Here is a 19,045-nt window from a genome sequence, read left to right on the forward strand (position 1 = left end):
GCCCAATTACATATGAGCTCCCTTGGGATCACCTCGGAAGCAGGAGGGGAAAGTGGTTTTAGCACTTTGTCATGTCCATTGCACTCACAGTGGAGAACTGAAACAAGTTCAGGGTCATCCAGCTTACACACGCGCGCGCACACACACGCATACACACCCTCCTCTCATGTCTTGGACTCTTTGAGCTAGTATGGTGCCCTCATGGCTTTGCAGCACTGATCTGGGCCCTGCCCACTGGTGTTTCATAAGATCCTTATGCCACATCAGAAAGAACAATTTTCCTGAGATGCAAGCTTCTGAGATGTAGACATAAGGCAACTGAGGTAATGGTAATGCTTTGTACTATGTTACTTCCCTTTTAGAGGGGCTCGGCCATCTTTGCAGCATGCTTCATCATCACTAGGTTGGACTCAGACTCAAGAAGTTCCAAAAGAAGTCAGCAGGAGGTGGATAGATGCCTGGTACGTCTCAGGACCTGGCCTTTATTAGCAAGGCCATGCAGAATGGATAGTGTTCAGCAGCACAGTGCTTCTGTCTCATACTTCAGCAATGTTTGATGTACTGCATCTGCATTTCCTGACATATTTCTAAAAGCATTTCAATACCAGATAAGTCCAAAGACACTGGTTTAGTCAGTAACCTGCTTTGTCATCAAGCACAAAGTCTCACTAGTATACTGTGAGCTGTACAGGGAAGAAAGTGCAGGATGCACAAACCAGGGTGAGGGGAACAAGGTGGTTTTAAACCTACATGTGCTTCTTCCCAATTGTTGGGCTACTGAGGGAGCTGTAACAGCTGCTGGAAGCAGGCTATTGAGGGGAGTTGTCTCTGGAAGACAGGCTGCTGGACATTCACACTTTTCTCCCAAATTCTTTCTACCTGCGATTGCAAAAGGATTCTCAGCTGAATCCATGGAATCCCAGTCTGTTGCCTTATTCTAGTTAACTGTGATACCAGTGATCCGAGCAGGGATGAGATATCACCTAAGCTTCTCGGGACCTAGTGGCTATAGATGCTCAGTACCTACCAAACTCAGCAGCAGTTCTGAAAAATCAAGTCCTCTTTTTTCTTTAGCATGGTCCCATCTTCCCATACTCCCATCTTCTCTTTTTGTCCTGCTAGAGACAAATGTACTGTAACTCTTGTCTTGATGTATCCCCACAGCAGTTTTGTTATATGCACACCTATCTCTTACACTACAGTGCAATCCACCTATTTAAAGTTAGAAAAAGAGGATAGCAACTGCCAATGCTTCACAAGGAGCAGGAAATAGTAGAGGAATTATAGCTAGATATGGTGCTTACAAAACGGGCTCTTGGGAATCTGATGTCTGCACAAAACTGACAGGGCCAAGGTCTCATCTGAAAAGACACCACATAAACTGTGGAGTACTCCATTTATCGATCTCTGCAGAACAAAAGGACTGAGTTTGACCCCTCTGAGATCTGAACCTGCATTTCCTACCATCTAGTTATTTTCAGACTGGATGCTTCAAGAACAAAGAGATCACTCCCGGCTTCCCTTTCCTTTAAACTGAGTTAATGGGCCTTTCTCGGAAAAAACTCTTTTCCTTTTCATTTATAAGGCTTGAGTTTTAAGGAAACTGACCACATGCCCAGCATTCTCATGCCAATTGCCATAAGTATGTGCTCAAACTGGGTTGCTGGGAGTACAAATCCCCATGAGAATAAAAGAATGAATCATATTATATATTTGGGTGCACAGCTTCAAGTAAAAACTGGAAAGTCAAGCATTTTGAATGTCTGGCCCAGCAGGGATTTATACAACATTGTTTGTTGTACAGTACTAGCTTTCATATGGATACTCCAAGTTTTCTAGAGTCAATATTATGTGGCATTCTTGCGCCCTATTAAATATTTTGTCAGTTCCATCCAAGAAAGTGCTGCACTTTTGTGATAAAGATTTCTTTCCTCCCACCCTGCCCCCTATCTCCCTTGCTTCTAGTCTACAACATTTGAGATCCTTTCAAGGGACATTGTTCCTGCAAAAAAATTCTGATGACCTTTGGGTGACAAAGCCTTTGAGCTCTGAAAAAGCATTTTTCATTATGTGCAGACAACACTTGGGACAAGGGGCTTTTATTCCAGGTTACAACCTTTTAGTGTTACTAAAACAACAAGGCAAAGTTGTCATAACCACTGGACTCTCTTCCTCCTGCTAAGACACAGGACTAGGAGTTAAAGACTGGTTTCTGCCACTAATCTACTAAAAACCCTCTACAAAATGACTTCCCTTCTGTTTAGGCTGGGGCAGGAACCATCTCTTAGGGATTTTCTACATATGCCCAGGGAGTAGTGGGGGAGGGCACACTTTAATTAAAGTGCCAACTAGACCTCAAGCCATTGATCACTACCCGCGGAGCCTGACAATCCAGCCAAGTATCTATCTATCTTACACAGTCCATTCATCCAACCCATACTTCCTTATGTAACAGACTGCCAATGTGGGCTCACCAGATTGGCTTAAGATACTTACCCTGGGCTAGAAACAGTGCCGGTGAAGTCTGAGCGACCCCAAGGGTGGAGCAGGGGAGCCCTGCCCTGTGGAAAAGGAGAAGCCAATTGAAAGAAGGGGTTTTCAATCCCCTCATTCACATGGAAGGGGGATGGCCAGGGTTGTGGGCCAGCCACCCTGAGCCCTGGTTGGCCAGTTTGCAAGCCAGGGAGGGGCTGCTGGAAGGGATAAAAGCAGCAGTCGAACTGGCATGTGGGGGCTGCTGACAGTGACTCCGGGGAACGACGCAGGAGGCCTAAGAAGAGCTGAGTGAGCTGACCCAGCAGAGGGAGCAGAGAGATCCCTCTGAAGAGCCTCAAAGGCCCTGGGAGAAGAAGGCAGCAGCAGTCGGCCATGCCTCAAGCCCTGCAGCAGAAAGGGAGCCGTGGCCAGGGCTTGGGGCAGAGAGCTGGTGACCCAAGGCCCCATCGCAGTGTGCTGGATGTGTCGGGCGTCCCGGAGGCTAGGGGTGGCAGTCAGCCCCGTACTCCACTGCCGAGAAGAAGCAGCGGCCAGAAGCATAGGTGGCATCCTTATCTGGAGCAGGGAGCTGGGCCGGTGAGTTGAGGAAACCCCTTGCCTACCTGGGGAAGCAGGACAGCAAACAAGGCATTGGGATCCTGAGGAGTGGCAGAGCACCAGGATGAGGGTCCCTGGCAGCTCAGGGCGCAGGCCAGCACTCAGAGCGGGACTGGCAAGCCACAAGGCATGTAGGGTGCCTGGCCAGTCATCTGGAGCAGGGGGTTAAAGCAGTGACCCTTGGGAGCTGCCTGTGTTGCTGACCCTCTGCCACTGACTGCCCCAGAGGGGACTCAGCCCTGTCCCTTATTCTACAGCTGATTGTCATTGGATGGAGTCCCTGAGCTTTGTGCTTGAGTCATGCTGATAGTGGGCTCCTGCAGCAACGTTGCTTGTCTCTTTGGTTGCCACAAAGGGTCACCCTTCAGCCTCTTCGGGGGGTTGGGGTTTGCTACAATTTGATTGCTGCAGACCAGAAGAGTTTACACTGTTGCAATCTGTCATTTATTGGGAAGCCTGTTGGAATTGCTGCAAACGAGCACCCTGCTTCTTTGCTGTAGCATCTCAGCAGTGAAAGCTGCCAGGTAACCTACCTGTGGTTCTTGAGTCAAGGGTTGACTAATGCATTCTGGTTTGTTTTGCCATTTAAGTTCACTTGTAAATAACCTTTCCTATTATTCTTGGTTTGTAAATAAAGTGTAAATAGTTAAATCAGTTAAGTGTTAGACCTTCTTGGGACCATGGGCTGCTCTGTGGGGAGCAGGGCCAGCTGGAAAGTAAATTGGTGCTGGCCGGAAGCCCTGCCCCACTCTCGCCACACCATCCCTGATACCTGGGCAGAGGTGGCAACTATTGGGCCGCCACCCAGGTTACACTTAGCTAAAGTCAAGGTATATCATGTCCACTAAACCAGTCATCTCATCATAGAAGGCAATCAGGTTGATCAGGCTGCCCGTGGTGAATCCATGCTGACTGTTCCTAATCACCTTCTTTCCCTTCAAGTGCTTAAAAATGGATTCCTTGAGTACCTATTCCATGATCTTTCTGGGGACTGAGGTGAGGCTGAGTGGTCTGTAGTTCCCTGGATCCTCCTTCTTCCCTTTCTTAAAGAAGGTACTATATTTGCCTTTTTCAATAATTCAGAAGCTCCTCTAATCACCACAAGTTTTCAGAGATAATGGTCAGCAGCTTTGCAATCACACCAACCAACTCCCCCAGCACCCTCAGATGCATTACATCCAGCCTTATGGACTTGTACATATCCAGCTTTTCTAAATAGTAGCTAACTTTTTCTTTCACCACTGAGAGCTACTGACCTTCTCCCCAAACTGTGCTGCCCACTGCAGTAGTCTGGGAGCTGACTTCGCCCATGAAAACCGAGGTAGAAAAGGCATTGAATACTTCAGTCTTTTCCTCATCATCTGTTATCAGGTTGCCTCCCCCACTCAGTAAGGGACCCACACTTTCCCTGACCTTCCTCTTGTTGCTGACATACTTGTAGAAACCCTTCTTGTTACCCTGCATATCACTTGCTAGCTGCAAATCCAGTTGCACTTTGGCAGCGTGAGGGGGGTTAAAGAGGGAGAGGCCCCCACTCACCACCTCTCCCTTACCAATGGGCCAGTGAAATTTGATGTAGGCACGGGGCGATGCAGCTGGAGCACTAGGCGCTGTGCCACAGGACATGCCACCAGCATGCGACAACCTGGAAGTCCCAGCCAGGAAACTGCAGCTGCCAGGGAGAGGGGCCCTGGCTGGGAGGGTCTGAACTCTTGTAGCATGAACTGAACTAATGTAGGTGATGTTAACATAGAGTGTAATAATAGTGAAATGTACCCATGTTAGTCTTGTCCTGTAAGCAACTTGAAAATTCCATTTTCACGGGGCACCATCACCGCCACTGTTACCTCCAAGGAGCAAGGGGGAGCTGGGGAACGACCCCAACGACTAAAGCATTATGGACAGACAGACAGACAGACAGACAGATTAAGGCTTTTATAATATTAGACTTCATCACCATCAAGTTATGGTGGGCGAGAGTCTCATCAGGGAACAGTTCTCCCCCAGAGTGGGCAATAGGGAGGACACAGGCTGGGTTTGTTGCAGCCTTCCTGATTTCATTCCTGCATGCCTGAGCAATATTTTTATACTCCTCCCTAGTGAAATGGCCAAGCTTCCAGTTCTGTTAAGCCAAGCTGGTCACCTGCCATATTTGCTATTCTTCCTGCACATTGGGCCGGTTTGTTCCTGCACCCTCAATAAGGTTCCTTTAAAATACAACCGGCTCTCCTAGACTACTTTCTCCCTCAAACTGGCCTCCCAGGAGAGCCTGCCCATCAGTTCCCTGAGGGAATCAAAGTCTGCTTTTCTAAAATTCAGGGTCCACACTCTACTGCTCTCCTTTCTTCCTTTTGACAGGATCCTGAACTTGATCATCTTGTGGTCACTGCTGCCCAAATTGCCATCTACTACTACATCCCCAAGCAATTCTTCCCTGTTTGTAAGCAGCAGGCCAAGAGGGGCATAGCCCCTAGTTGGTCTCTCCGACACTTGTACTGGGAAGTTGTCTCCAACGATCTCCAAAATCTTCCTGGATTTCCTGTGCACTGCTGTATTGCCCTCCCAGATGTCAGGGTGACTGAAATCCCTCATGAGAACCAGGGCCTGTGAACTGGAAACTTCCACTAGTTGTCTGAAGAAAGCCTCATCGATCTCATGCTCCTGGTCTGGTGGTTTATAGCAGACACCCACCACAACATCACCCTTGTTGCTCTCCCCTCTAATCTTAACCCAGAAACATTCGACAAGTCTATCTCCAGTTTCATAATGGAGCTCTGAGCAATCATACAGCTCTTTTTACACACAGCACAAGTCCTCCTCTTCTCCCCTGCCTGTCCTTCCTGAACAGCTTGTACCCATCCGTGACAGTACTCTAGGCATGCAAGCTATCCCACCAAGTCTGTTATTTCAATCGCATCATAGTTCTGTGACAGTGTGAGGACTTCCAGTTCTTCCTACTTGTTTCTCAGGCTCTGTGCATTCATGTACAGACACCTGAGGTAACTAGCTGATTGCCCTAATGTCAGGAAGAATGAGGAGGATATTTATATATTACTTTAATACCACTGCTGGGAAGAACAAATCTGGCAAAACTTTCTCCCCTGAGCTAATGCACATTCCTCACATTACCCAAAATGGTACTTCTTGAAAAAGGGAATCTCTCATAATCTGTATCCCAGCAAGAAAGTCCAGAAAGAATTAAGAGCAATGCTATGTGTAATGATGACTTATCCAGGCTTCCCAGAATTACTAAGGAGGTATTTCTAAGTGTCATCTGTTACTTCCTGGGTGGTCATTTGGATCTTGGACTTTCAATTACGTTCACTGAATTCTTCAGATCAGACGGGAGAGACAAACAAACAAATGTGGTTAAAAGCATTCCCCAAGGGTGCATGTGTGCACATATGCAAACCTATGCATGTTATATATAAAATTTGTAGGTGATCAACAGTAGTGCATCTGAGGCAGGATTAAAGATATTTAATGCAGCTTTTCCCAATAAGCCTGAGAGATGAAAGGGCTACCACAAGACCTTAGCTAGAGGCAGAGAAATTGCTCTGAAATCAGCTGCAACTGGTAATTAACTGGGAACCTTTTATGGAGTGGGGGGGAGGTTCTGAAAATTATTTCATAGTTTGGCACAAGAAGACTAATCTTTGAACTAAATGGACTTTTATTCCCCCTCCCCCCCACCCCCACACACCCCCCTTTTGCTAGGAATGCCTAACTTGACTCAATAAGGAGATTGGTTTCATAGGCTGCCCCCCTAAGCAAGAGAAGAAACACAGGCCACAGCTACATGCTCAGGCATTACAGTGACAAGATGCTATAGGAGTGCCTAGTGAGACAGAGAACCCAGTGATGATGCCTGAGAGAATGGCAGTTCCTATTTATACAGCAAACCAATATAGGAATGCTGGAGAGCCACCATCTGGGGGACATATAGGAATCACATCACTATTCCAAGGGTATTGGTTGTAGCCCTGTTGGTCTAAGGACATAGGCAGACAAGGTTCTTTGCGTAAATCTGATATGTTTTATTAGACCCGTTACTGGGCTGGGAGACTAATGGTGCACCTGCTGGGGGAACATGGTGAGCTTCATCTAATCGCTCACAAACCTGCAGGGAGAGTAGCCTGGGAAGGGCTACTGACATGTTAAAGAAAGGGTCTGTAGTAGAGTTCTTCGAGTGACATGTGCTGCTCCCACACTTTTTTAAAAGCATATACTCCCTGCATTTTGGAGGACACACAGAGGGTGACATATATAGGAAGCACCCAGAGACGGAGGGAAGCTGGGAGTTGGAGGTGGCAGGAGATTGTTGGGAGCCAGAGCGAAATGGTGGCAGCTGGGAGAGCCCCCATACTCTGATCCAGCCCTGAACCCGTGCTGTTGAGCCAGACAGAAAAGTTCAAGATAACTCCGAGCTTCAGTGAGCCAAGGAAGAGAGGCTCTGGAGTTTCACCTGAAAGAGAAACTTGTTGAAGAGAACTTGGAGGAGTCTTCGTCCCTAAGGGAGCAAGGCTTTTTGACAACAGTGAAACTGCAGATTGGGAGGCAGTTACTGAACCAGTCCCGTGAGTTGATCCTCGCATTGTGCCAGACATAGGGTGCTGTGAGGTGATGGATATATTTTCTTGTTTTTTTCTGTGTGTTCATTTATATACTTAAGAATTGGACAAGTCAAGACCGTGATAGCACTTGTCAAACATTAGTAGAGAACTTTTCCAAGTCATGAGTGATAGGAACTTTCCTACCTGAGCATATTTTCCTTACTGTCCCTTTAAGGCTGCTGAGTGTAGAGTGACTACAATATTGGCAAAGCCCCACAGTTCTCTGTTTTGAGACCTAAATGGCAAGACATTGCAGACTTAACACAGGTGGCATATGGAAGAGGTGTAGGGGATGTGTAGCCTCAAGAAGTACACCTGTAAGGAACCTCGAGTTGAAAGGGTGGAGAACATATAGTTTTGGAGTCTCCTTTTTATGTATTCTTTTCATTGTAATCAAGTCATAGCAGGCAAGCAAAGAGGGACGTTGCTCCTCCATTTCAGGTCAGACCTCAGAGGGCCACAAGACCAACTAAAATAGTTGGGGGAAAAATCACTACTCTAATTCACTTTTGCGGTCATCTAATTGGTTACTGTATATCCGATGCCTTAAAAGCCCCAACACGTAGTGTTTTATTCATTTACAAACACCTGCTGTACCTACTACAACTGATGGGAGCTGGAGTTAAGGGCAAGTCTTGAAAACAGGGTTAAATATGGTACAGCTACATTCACATGACCCTGATGTGCCTACTCTATTTAAACACATGCTTGACAAATCTTCTCAATCTAAGCATTTCTTTCTTGTAGAGCAGGTCAGTGGGTTTTACATAATCCAAGGTCACCAGAGTGGAGGTGGGGGAAAGGAGAAGAAATCAGTTTTCTTAATCTAGTCAAAACCAGAAAACAATTGGCCTTAGTGTCCCAAATGATAAACATGCAAGTGAGAGAGGAAGAGCTGGGCAAGGAATCCCTGGCCTCTAAAGTAAGGCTATGACCAATCACGCATTGGTCTAAATCTTGCGAAATTTAAATCGAATGCCCAACTCCAGTACTGACTCCAGGTATCATTTTCTGAGAGTTGCTTACACGTAGTGTCCCAACTTCCCACCTGTACAATGGGGCTAATGATATTCTCCAATTCATCAAGGTAAATTCATGTTTGTTTGAGGTAATCGTATTTTATGGTGATGGAGGCATTAGAAAAACAGTGAATTTATTTCCATCTGAGTTGTACCAACAGGTAAACTTCTCCCTGATGCAAAAGCATTCCCTTCTCTCTGGTGAAGGAGATATTCTTGCCACCTAAAAACTAATCACTCCCCTTTTCATCATAAGAGTTGCACCTGCTAAAGAGCATTAGTGATATCCCAAGCTCCAGCAGGAGGACGAGCTGCAGGCAAGGGCAGCCAAATGCATAGACATTTCAACAGCTGCTTAAATAAGAATGAAAGGCAAAAACCTTGAAAAACATTTTTAAAAGGAAGTGTAATAAAAAAGCACTAAATCTCTGCCGAGCATGAGGGAGGTAGCCAGAAATAGCCAATACTGGGAAAAATCTGCAGCCGATATAAATAGTAGTGACTCATAACATTCATGGGTATCCAAATGGTGGAAATATGTTCCTAGCAATTGCTGGAACAGAATTTCCTCAGAAGCATTCAGGACTAAATACCTTGGAGGATCTGTGCCTTAGAGACTATGACATGTAGGCTGGATCCAGAAGCTCAATACAGGGGTATTGTTACAGCCCCATTCCTCATAGTACTGACCATCTGGGACTAGCACACATTACCCATCAAGATATATAGCAATGCCTATCTTTTCCCAGACATCGAGGAAAATGATATAGCATTTGGAAACCATAGGTTTGGTTAAGGAATGGGGATTGTTTTGGTAGTAGTAAATAGGGTGGTGGCATAGGGGAGCCTAAACTGACTGCATGACAGCAGAGAGCACTTTTGTTATGCACTTATCTGTTGGGAAATCTGCTTCACCTGCATTTTACTGATTTCCATCATGATAGCTGTCATCTTGGTTGCCAGGTTAAGGAGCAACTGAGGGACCTCCAAAGCTAAAATCATGAGCTTCTACAGTACATGCTAATGAATCATTTCTCCATTGGTGGGGCTATAATAAGAGTCATATTATCTAGGGGTCAAGTATAGAGGAGAACCTGTATTATGCACTGAACAGTGGGTCTTTTGTTTTAGTAACCCCCCCTGTGTTTACTGTAAGCAAGAGGGCCCGGCTTCTAGTCGTGTAGACAAGGGGATTAGACCCTTAGCCTGACTGGCTAACTGGGCAGCGCTCTTTTTGTAGAATTAATTTGGTTAAGAGGAAAAACTGTAAGCAGGCCAAGCCATGATTTGTAGAGCTGTGCGAGGCTTTGGACAGAGCTTCGGGGTCCGAAGCAGCACATCCGGGTCAAAGTGCTGCCTCGTTTGACTTCCTGAAGCGGTTCAGAGCTTCCGGCCATAAGGTATAATGGGGAAACAATAAAGTATCTATAACTATTGTTTTTTGTCTGATTTGGATGAAATTTTCAGGACTGGTAGACTCTACAGAGAGCATGAAGCTTGCTAAGTCTTAAGAAGATTGGTGCAGGGGCTTGGGGGGAACTACACCCCAAATTCTTGAAAGCAAAACTCCTGTCACGTCTATGTGTTACAACCCAGGGGGGTCAAAACTGCAGGGCTGGTAGCTCTTACTGAGGCCACAAAGCCTGCCAAGTTTCAAGAAGATCAGTGTGGGGGTTTGAGGGAAACTGCCCCTCAAGCTGTGGACAAGCAAAACTCATGCCATGGGTGACACTGCGTGTGTTAAGGCACAGCAGGGTGACAGTTGCAGGGGTGGTGGCCCCTGCTGTGGCTACGATGCCTGCCAGCTGTCGAGAAGATCGGTGCAGGGGGGTTCTGGGGCCCGGCATCCCTATCTGCTGACAGGCAAAACTCGCACCATGGGCGCTGTGGGACTGACTGTCTCTGTCTTGGGGTGGGGAGGGGAGACACTACTGCAGGCCTGGCTGCTAAGCTGCTGTGTTCCCAGTTACCAATCTGTCATGATTCACTCAGGGACCAGCTCAATACACAGGACCTAGCTAATGTAGTCAGTTAATTGCCATCAATTAGCACCTACAAAACCAGGCTAAGGAGAGGAAAGAATCAATACAGACAATCAACTGCCCCAAGACAGAGACAGGCAGTCCCACTAGCACCCATATCACAAGTTTTGTCTGTCAGCAGCTAGGGGTGCAGGGCCCCACAACCCCCCTGCACTGATATCCTCAGCAGCTGGCAGGCATCGTGAACACAGCAGGGGCCACCATCCCTGCAGCCTTAACACACGCAGGGTCACTCATGTCATGAGTTCTGCTTGTCCTCAGCTTGAGGGGCAGTTCCCCCCAAACCCCTACACCGATCTTCTTGAAACATGGCAGATTTTGTAGCCTCAGTAAGAACTACCAGCCCTGCAGTTTTGACCCCCCTGTGTTGTAACACGTAGACATGACAGGAGTTTTGCTTTCAGAGCTCCAGATCAGGTCATTGCCATCCGAAGCAGCTGGATCCGAAGCCAGATCGGATCGCTGCTGACTCACACAGGCCTAACGATTGAAAAAGCTTTGGTGATGTCATGCCAGGCTATATAGGAAACTCTCAGGTAAGGCTTGCTTTTTGTGGGGGGGACATGAGAGAGAGTTGCTACAGAGGCTGCTGAACTGGGAGCCAAAGAAACTGCTTCCTGGGGATGGGGGGGCATCCCCCCATCCCCTGCACTGGAGAAGTGAGTTGGAGCTGTGAAGGGAGAATACAAGGTAAAAGAAAAGTCTCTCTCAGGCTCCTTGCAAAGCAGAAGGACCTACACTCTTTAGCAGCTCTCCGCAGTGCAGCCAACCCGAGGAGCAGCTCAGAGGACTCTCCAGTGTGGCCCCCTCTCTCCAGCCCCATGCTGAAGGGCAGGCCACCAGAACTGCCTTTTGGGTGAGCTCCAAGTCCCAAACTGCCTGGGCATGGGTGAGGCCTCCCCAAGAGGGTGCAAACTATAGGTTATGCCTTGTAGTTGGTAGTTTTAAATTTTATTTGGTGTTTTCTTTACCTTTGTGTTTACACTGATTGCAAGGAGAGGGCTTTGTTTATGATGGACACCCTAGCCAAATTCAGTGATCCAAGATAGAGCCACAGTGAAAACTTATTGGGTACCCCAAAATTTGAACCTGGCCCTTATCGTTACCAACCAGTACTCAGCAGAAGGGTTACAATTTGTTTTATTGTTAAAAATAAAGGCAATGTCTAGTGACTTAAAAATATGATGCGTCTCTTCTCGATTTCTAATTTCTTAGAAAATGGGAAAGCTGTGGGTCTTGAATAGGAATGTATTAAACCAGCATATAGCTATAAAGCAGAAATCCAGCCCATTCCATTGCACTTGCTATGAAAAAGCATCTTACAAGCTTCCAGAAGTTGTATACTGGGCCTTACATTTAATATGCACTAATGCTTCAAGCTTTTGCCTGTTGTGTTTGGCTGGCTGTATAAAAACTCAGGACTAATGCAGACGGGCACCCAAACCCCAAACTCTATTGTGCATTAGACCATACACAATGGAGTCATGATAGGTAGGTGGCATGGCAGAGCTCAACACTAAGGCTGCACTTGGTCAAAGACTGCCACTGTCATGCATGCCAATGAGGCCAATTGATTTCCGCAGAAATACTCACATAGCACACTACTGCTCATCTGGTATAGAAGTGGCATTCTGGCCTTTGTATGAGGGTGGTTGATGATGCGAGGGGGAGCAGGTAGAGACTGACAGCAGAATAAAAAATAAAGTAATCAGTTGGTTAGAGAGAAAGGAGATGAGAGGAAGTCAGTGGTGGTTGATGGATGGTAGAAGCCAGTGGGGAAGATTTCATCACTGACTGGAATGGGATGGAACGTACAGGCAGAACTACTACATGGCTGGTACGAATAAGTCCTCATATCCAGCTGTTACACCAAGTATCAAATACATGTCTGTTGCAACAGATTCTAGGGACAGTAGATGCATTAACCAAATGCCCCTGGGTCTATCATTGGGCTGTAACCATTTGGAATCCTTCCTATCCCATGACGTAAGAATTAGCAAAGTACAAGGGATATTAAAATGCCCAGAGTAACTACCCTGACTGTGTGTGGAGTCAGGCTAGGATATTTCAGTACTGGGGCAGCATCTCCAAATGCCAGGAGTTCTCTCTCAGTTGCTTTAATTTTTTCACCCCAACATAATTCCCTAATAATCACCCACTTAACAATGTTCCATTCACCACACAACTCAGGATATTAATCCTATTAGCTGGTGCTAATCCTCTGCAAAACAAATAGAAATATCCAGTTTCTCATTTTCTCAGGATAAGGAAAAAATAAGGTAGGGGGAAGACAAGACAAAATAACACTTTGGAGGTTTGCAGTTCTGTAAATTAATCGAATGGAACTGGTCTCCCATGGTTTCCATATAGAATTCTATTATCACATAATGGCCTATCACATACAGCCTGGTGATAAGAGGCAATTTGTCAGATTAAGCATTAACTATCATGTTTGGAAACCACATATTTTTCAACCCATTGGGGCATCAAAAAGCAATATCCTCTTCCCCCTCCCTCCCCCCTCCATATTTATTTGGGGCCCTCTGTCCCCCTAACACGTTAATCCGCTTTGCTGAGCAAGTAAAATAACAAACAAACAAACAAAAATGAGCCTCCTGGAAAATCTTTTCTATACATTTCCTTTTTTTTTTTCCTATCTTCTTTGCCTTTTTTTTTTTAATTTCTGTTCAGAATCCTTGGACTCTTTAGTGTTTTCTGCTTTCTAGAGCTTTGCAGGATGCGATTGCCACCTAGTGGAGCAGAGCAGGGAATGCAGAGAGCAGCCACTTAACAAACCTGTTTCATATGATTATATTTTTTGCCCTTCATCAGATAAATAAACAGCTCAGCAGAAGCTGCAATATTGCCTAGAAAGCATGAGAGGTACTTAAAACAAGTTGCTGACATAAGCTCAATTTTAAGGGAATTGCATTACGTTGGGGTTTTTTTTAAAGCTATTTTGATTTAATTGGGGTTGATAATTGTTACCTCATATAAAGACCCACTCTATTTGTGTCAGCCACCAATGGGCAAACTGGATGAACTGATCCTGAGAAAGTTTGCGAGGCTATTTCAGTTCCTTGAGGCAATTCATTCCTCTCGTATATTTGTAATTTGAAAGGGGGAAAGAAAAGCAGACGCACAAGCAAGTCTCGGGATACAATACCCATTTTAAGTACTTGTATTACCCATACTACCATAATGCCTAAACACTTTATGCACTTTAATGTCTTTATCCTCAACAACACAACCCTGTGAGATAAACAGGGGTGTTAACTTTCCTCTGCCTCAGTTGCTCCATTTGGGCAAATAACTTGTTCAATGCTACTCGGGATGTGGCTGGACAGAAATTTTAACCCAGATGTCCCCAGTTCCAGTCTAATACCCTAACCACGTGCATTCTGTTTAAACCTCATCCTCCATACCACCAGCCAGGGCAGACCGTACGACTGACTCCATTCTGCTTCCCTCCCACATGCACAAAGACCATTCCCTTTCCTTTCGCACTCCATTCCTCTGGTCTACAACAGCCCACCACATACTGACATGTTGCATATGCTTCACATCTCGGCCAATTACTTGGCCACCATGCCCAATAGCTGCCGGTCTCCAAATATTCTGTGACCTCAGGGACTTGGTTTGCCCAGAACTGCAGTCCGCAGCCAGAAAGAGCCTGTGGGAACCAAGCACAGGGAGTTTCAGAGGATTCAGTCTGGATGTTGATATGCCTTTCAATAGGAGTTTTATCATGGATTTCAATGGAGCAGAACCAGGTATTTTTTAAATTAAAATCCCATGTTCAAGACATAAGCCGGGCAGCAACATCCCCAGATCAGAGACCATCACCTTCTACAGCAATACTACTCCAGATTTGGAATAACTGAAAAAGTTGGAAGTGGGGGAAGAAGAAGAAGAGTTGTAGATAAGGAAGGATCAAAAGAGAATAATAATAATAATAATAATAATAATAATCAACCAAAATGAATAGAGAAGTTTTTGACAAACAGTAGCGGTAGCTGCAGGTAGGATCATCACATACTCTGGAAACTTCCTTCTTTTAGGGGTAGGCTTGAGATTTGGGAAATTCTCACTATTTCTATATTAGTTTAACCATCCCTAATAGTCACCATCTATTCCACTGACCCAAACACATAGATAATTCATCAATATAGATAATATGCCCCAACATCATGCCAGACCTCTCCTGATTAGCAAGTCTAATACTCCCTTACCTAACCTCATGCTTAGGGGACTCTGGTTCAATAGACTCACCATTTGTTTGAGATGCAGTGGTATGTCATGATGTCTGTCATCAGTGCCAAATGATGAGGTCAGAAGGAACAGACTCATGTTTGATTGATCTTTTCTTAGCAGCTGCATATCAGCATTTGGAAATTTCAAGTGCTGCATGCTGTAATTGCTAAGTGCTGTACAAACATTAGCAAATTAATATACACAACACCTCAAGAACATCATTTGCACTTCTGCATACTAAAGTGGGGAGGGATAATGAATGCTCATGCTTTAAGGCAAAAAACAACTGTGTCTACAACAGGAAGGAATAATGCATGCACACAACATTGCAAAACTAACCAAATGCCCCTAGGTGTGGGGAAGTGTGTTCCCCTTCCAGTGGGGCTTCAAGAATTTATTGTGGCAACAGGCAGCAATATAAGGGTAAGTGATCTGATGCAGCATGGAAACAATGGGGTCTTTACAGGTACAATTACAAAGGAGTTCCATTGGCAACTGAGGCGGGACTGGATTTTTGGTGGCATAATAATTAGGTGCAATCCTTGTGTTTATTCACCTCACCTGCTGATTTACTCCAATGGCTTCTGTGGAGTTACTCCTGATTTACACCAGTGCAAGCAAAACAATCAGGTCAAGCATACTGAAAGATCATTGTTTGGCAGCAAAATCAGAGCCTAGTTACTAAATCTTTAGAAGCCTAGGTCCTCGGACAAACCCAGGTCTGCCTGAATAGGAGGTAGGTCTGAAACTGCTGTTGCAGCTTTTTGGTGCTGCAGATGGTACAGAAGTCAGCTTCTCTAGCCTCACAGGCATAATCACACCATAGATGTGTTGGAATATATGCATGAGATCCATGTGTAACACCCGCAAAATGTAAAAGCCATTTTGTACTTCAAAGCCTGATCTAGTCTTCATGATGCTGGCTATTTTGTTTTAATTTAAACATTGTTATTTTTCTCATACATGTTGTACATAATCGTGTCTTTTATATGTGCTGTAAAATTTAAGTATCTGGCCTCATCTCTTCTGGCTTGGTGATTTGAAGAGAAACTGCACATATGCAGATACCTGCGGCTTTTATTTTAGAGTACCCCATACTGTGGGATGAAACCAGAAAGTCAGATAGGTGGGGGAAGGGGGAAATCAGACCCATAGCCTGATTGGCTTAACTGGGTAGTGTTCTCTTTTAAATTAAATGGTTGAAAGGCTGGAGACCTGGCAACCCCCAGTTGGATACCTGGGGTGATATAATATGCCAAGGTAAGTTTGGTGGCTGCAAGAAGGAGAGGAAAAGCTGAGCTGCAGAAAAACTGCTCCTCGTGGGGTGGGCCTGTCCCCCCACCTGCTCCTCCTTCACTAGAGAAGCAAGCTGAAGCTATGTGAAGGGAAAGCCTTAGGTACAGAGAGAGAAAGTCTGTCTCAGGGCTTGGGACTCCTATTCTCTCCCTCTTCCTTCCCCTTCTGTTTTCCTGGGTTTGGAGTGGGATAATACCATTGGGGTATTATTAAACCCTGGAGCACACTGACCAGGGTTAGAGCCTGGCAGATTTGTGCCAGGATTAAAAGCCTGGCACATTTTGGGCCAGGGTGGAAGCCTGGCATGTTTTGTTGCTGTTGCAACTCTAGCTGTGTGGTGAACCACAGCTGTATGTCCGCTGGCATGTTTTGGGCCAGGGTTGAGGCCTGGCCCCTCTGAGCTCTTTTTGCAGATCTTCTGCTCCAGGAGAGCTGGGGATTGGAACTAGGAATTTTGGGGTTGCGGTATGCTGACTGAAGCTACAAGTCACCCCTTCAAAGCAGCTGTGTAGAAGTGGAGCTCAGCGCCCTGCAGCTTTCCAGGGAGCAACAAGGAGCCTCTTGCACAGCAGAAGAACCTATGCTCTCTAGTAGCTCCCCAAGGTGCAGTGAACCCAATGAGCAGCTCATACAACTCCAGTGTGGATTCACCTGTTCAACCTGCTGCTGAGTGGGCAGATATAGGGGTGCAGGCACCCCAAACTAATCCTTTGGGTGAGCCCCCACATCCCAGACTGCCTGGGCATGTGTGGAGCCTCCCCAAAAGGGGTGCAAACTAGAGAATATACCCTGTTGTTAATATTGTTTCCAACTGCATTTGGTGTTCCCTTTGTTTTCCTTGCCTTTGTTTTCTGTCCTTTGTGTTTATGCTGCTTGCAAGGAGGGGCTTTTGTTTATACAGGACACTCTAGCCAAATTCAGTGATCTGGCTTTCTGGGTGGGGACTCAAGCCACAGTGAAAAATTATTGGGTACCCCAAAATTTGAACCCAGCCAACCGGTTGCTGCCAACTGGTGCCCAGCAGAAGGGTTACATATGTCGTTTTGACCACAGCTGATGCTTTTGGCTTGCTTTACCCAAGCTTATCCTCAATCAATTAGACTATACTAAGAACATTTCAGATATATTTAACTAGTAAAGTTTACTGGTGTTTCTAAGAACTGCACCACAACTAACATACTATTTCTTTCAAGTTTTATCTGTCCATATTGTTGTTAGAAACCAATGTGCAAGTTCTCTCAAACAGAACCACCAGGTGACTTGTAATATTGCAAGCCATCTATTTCTTTTCTATTCAAAAATTTTTGAGAGAATGTACATAAAGCAGCAATTTGTAGTTGACATGGTTTAGATAAGAGACGCCCAAGAGAAAGCTGTGTGGGGACTGTATTTTGATTGTCAACAAGAAAACTGCATGACCATGCCTGTGTAAATTTAGGTTTTGGTGTCTCCCACCATAAGAGAAAGTCTACTTTACTTATGCAAAGTGGGCACTACATAGCCCCAGACTTTCTTAGATGTTTACAGGAACCAGTGCTGTTTTTCTGTATTTTTGAGGTCAGAGTCATTGGTGGGCCTACTTGCAGTCACAGCAGGCAGACACAGTGCTAACTCAAATTAATTTCCCCTGTTATTTAGTATAGGACAATAGCAAAAGTATGGCCTTGCTGCAAGGTGGCCTGAGAAAAAGTTTGAATTAACTCTGAGCTTTAAGTGGCTATGGGACAGAATGTCTTACCATTGAGATAGGTGAGGACTGTTACTCTGAATGTCACAAGTATGTTAATGCTTTAAGTATTTAGTCTAAACAACATAAACACAGATAAAAAGGAAACACATATCAAGTAGCAGGAGATGAAAGAATTTCAGCAGGAGATGAAAGAATTTCAGGCTACTTCACAAAGTAGTTGAAATTTGAGGGAGAAATATTAGCAGATGAGTTTTTGTGGATCTTACAAGAGAGAAACCAAAGGGCTCCAAATCCAGTGTGGATTGTAGCCTACCCCATGTCAGGGCTGAAAAGCCAAGAGCTAAAAGCAAGGTAGCTAGGATTAGACAACATTCAGAATGTAGTTGAAGCCAGAAAGGAACCACATGAAACACAGCCAGGTTCTGTTGTGAATATACATACAGTTCTAAAATGAGGAATAATACACTGTGAACCATGTACAACTCTGAATGCCTGTTTTTCACCTTATTCTCGATGTGGCAGGAGCACCCCCTAGAGGGTGAACATATTAAAATTCTACCTGGATGCTAGATTTTAAACCTCCCAGAACTATATCCAAGAGAGAACATGCAATAGCTGTGAGGTCAGCTCTAGAGTTAAATTAGAAAGGAAAATGAAATAAATCTGGGGAGGGAAGAGAAAGAGGTATAAAATCTAATTATCTACAAAGCCATTATTTATTTGTAAAGATATATATTTCAAGTGCATTTGAGTCCAGGCTAGGACAGGAGGCATCTTTATTTGAGAATATAATCCTGTTCAGTAGCCAATCTTTCAGCTTTTCAGAGTTTTTGTGTATTTTCATGTTAACTGTTTACAGAGCAATGATACTGAAGAAGGTGTCCCGTAACTGAGTTCCAGAGCTCCCTGACTGGAGAAAGGAGCTAACATGCTAGGGATTGGGATCAGGAAGGTGGGCAGATAGTACTCTCCCGCATGCTTCTTTGACTGCAGTGACTGGAAGTGACTGCAGTGAAGTTAAACTTGTCTGGTGTTGAA

At 45.2% G+C, this 19,045-nt stretch overlaps 1 protein-coding gene across 1 annotated transcript in view; it reads left to right on the forward strand.

Moving 5' to 3' along the window:
* The first annotated feature begins 2,508 nt into the window (after positions 1–2,508).
* The window catches only part of LOC109284492 (hypothetical protein), a 92,778-nt gene continuing 76,241 nt past the window's right edge, over positions 2,509–19,045 (forward strand). The window contains exon 1 of the mRNA XM_059717539.1: positions 2,509–3,072. Coding sequence (XP_059573522.1) covers positions 2,957–3,072 — 116 coding nt within the window. The 5' untranslated portion in view covers positions 2,509–2,956. The remainder of the gene's footprint in view (positions 3,073–19,045) is intronic.

The sequence above is a fragment of the Alligator mississippiensis genome, chromosome 14, assembly GCF_030867095.1.
Source record: "Alligator mississippiensis isolate rAllMis1 chromosome 14, rAllMis1, whole genome shotgun sequence".
Taxonomy (NCBI): domain Eukaryota; kingdom Metazoa; phylum Chordata; order Crocodylia; family Alligatoridae; genus Alligator; species Alligator mississippiensis.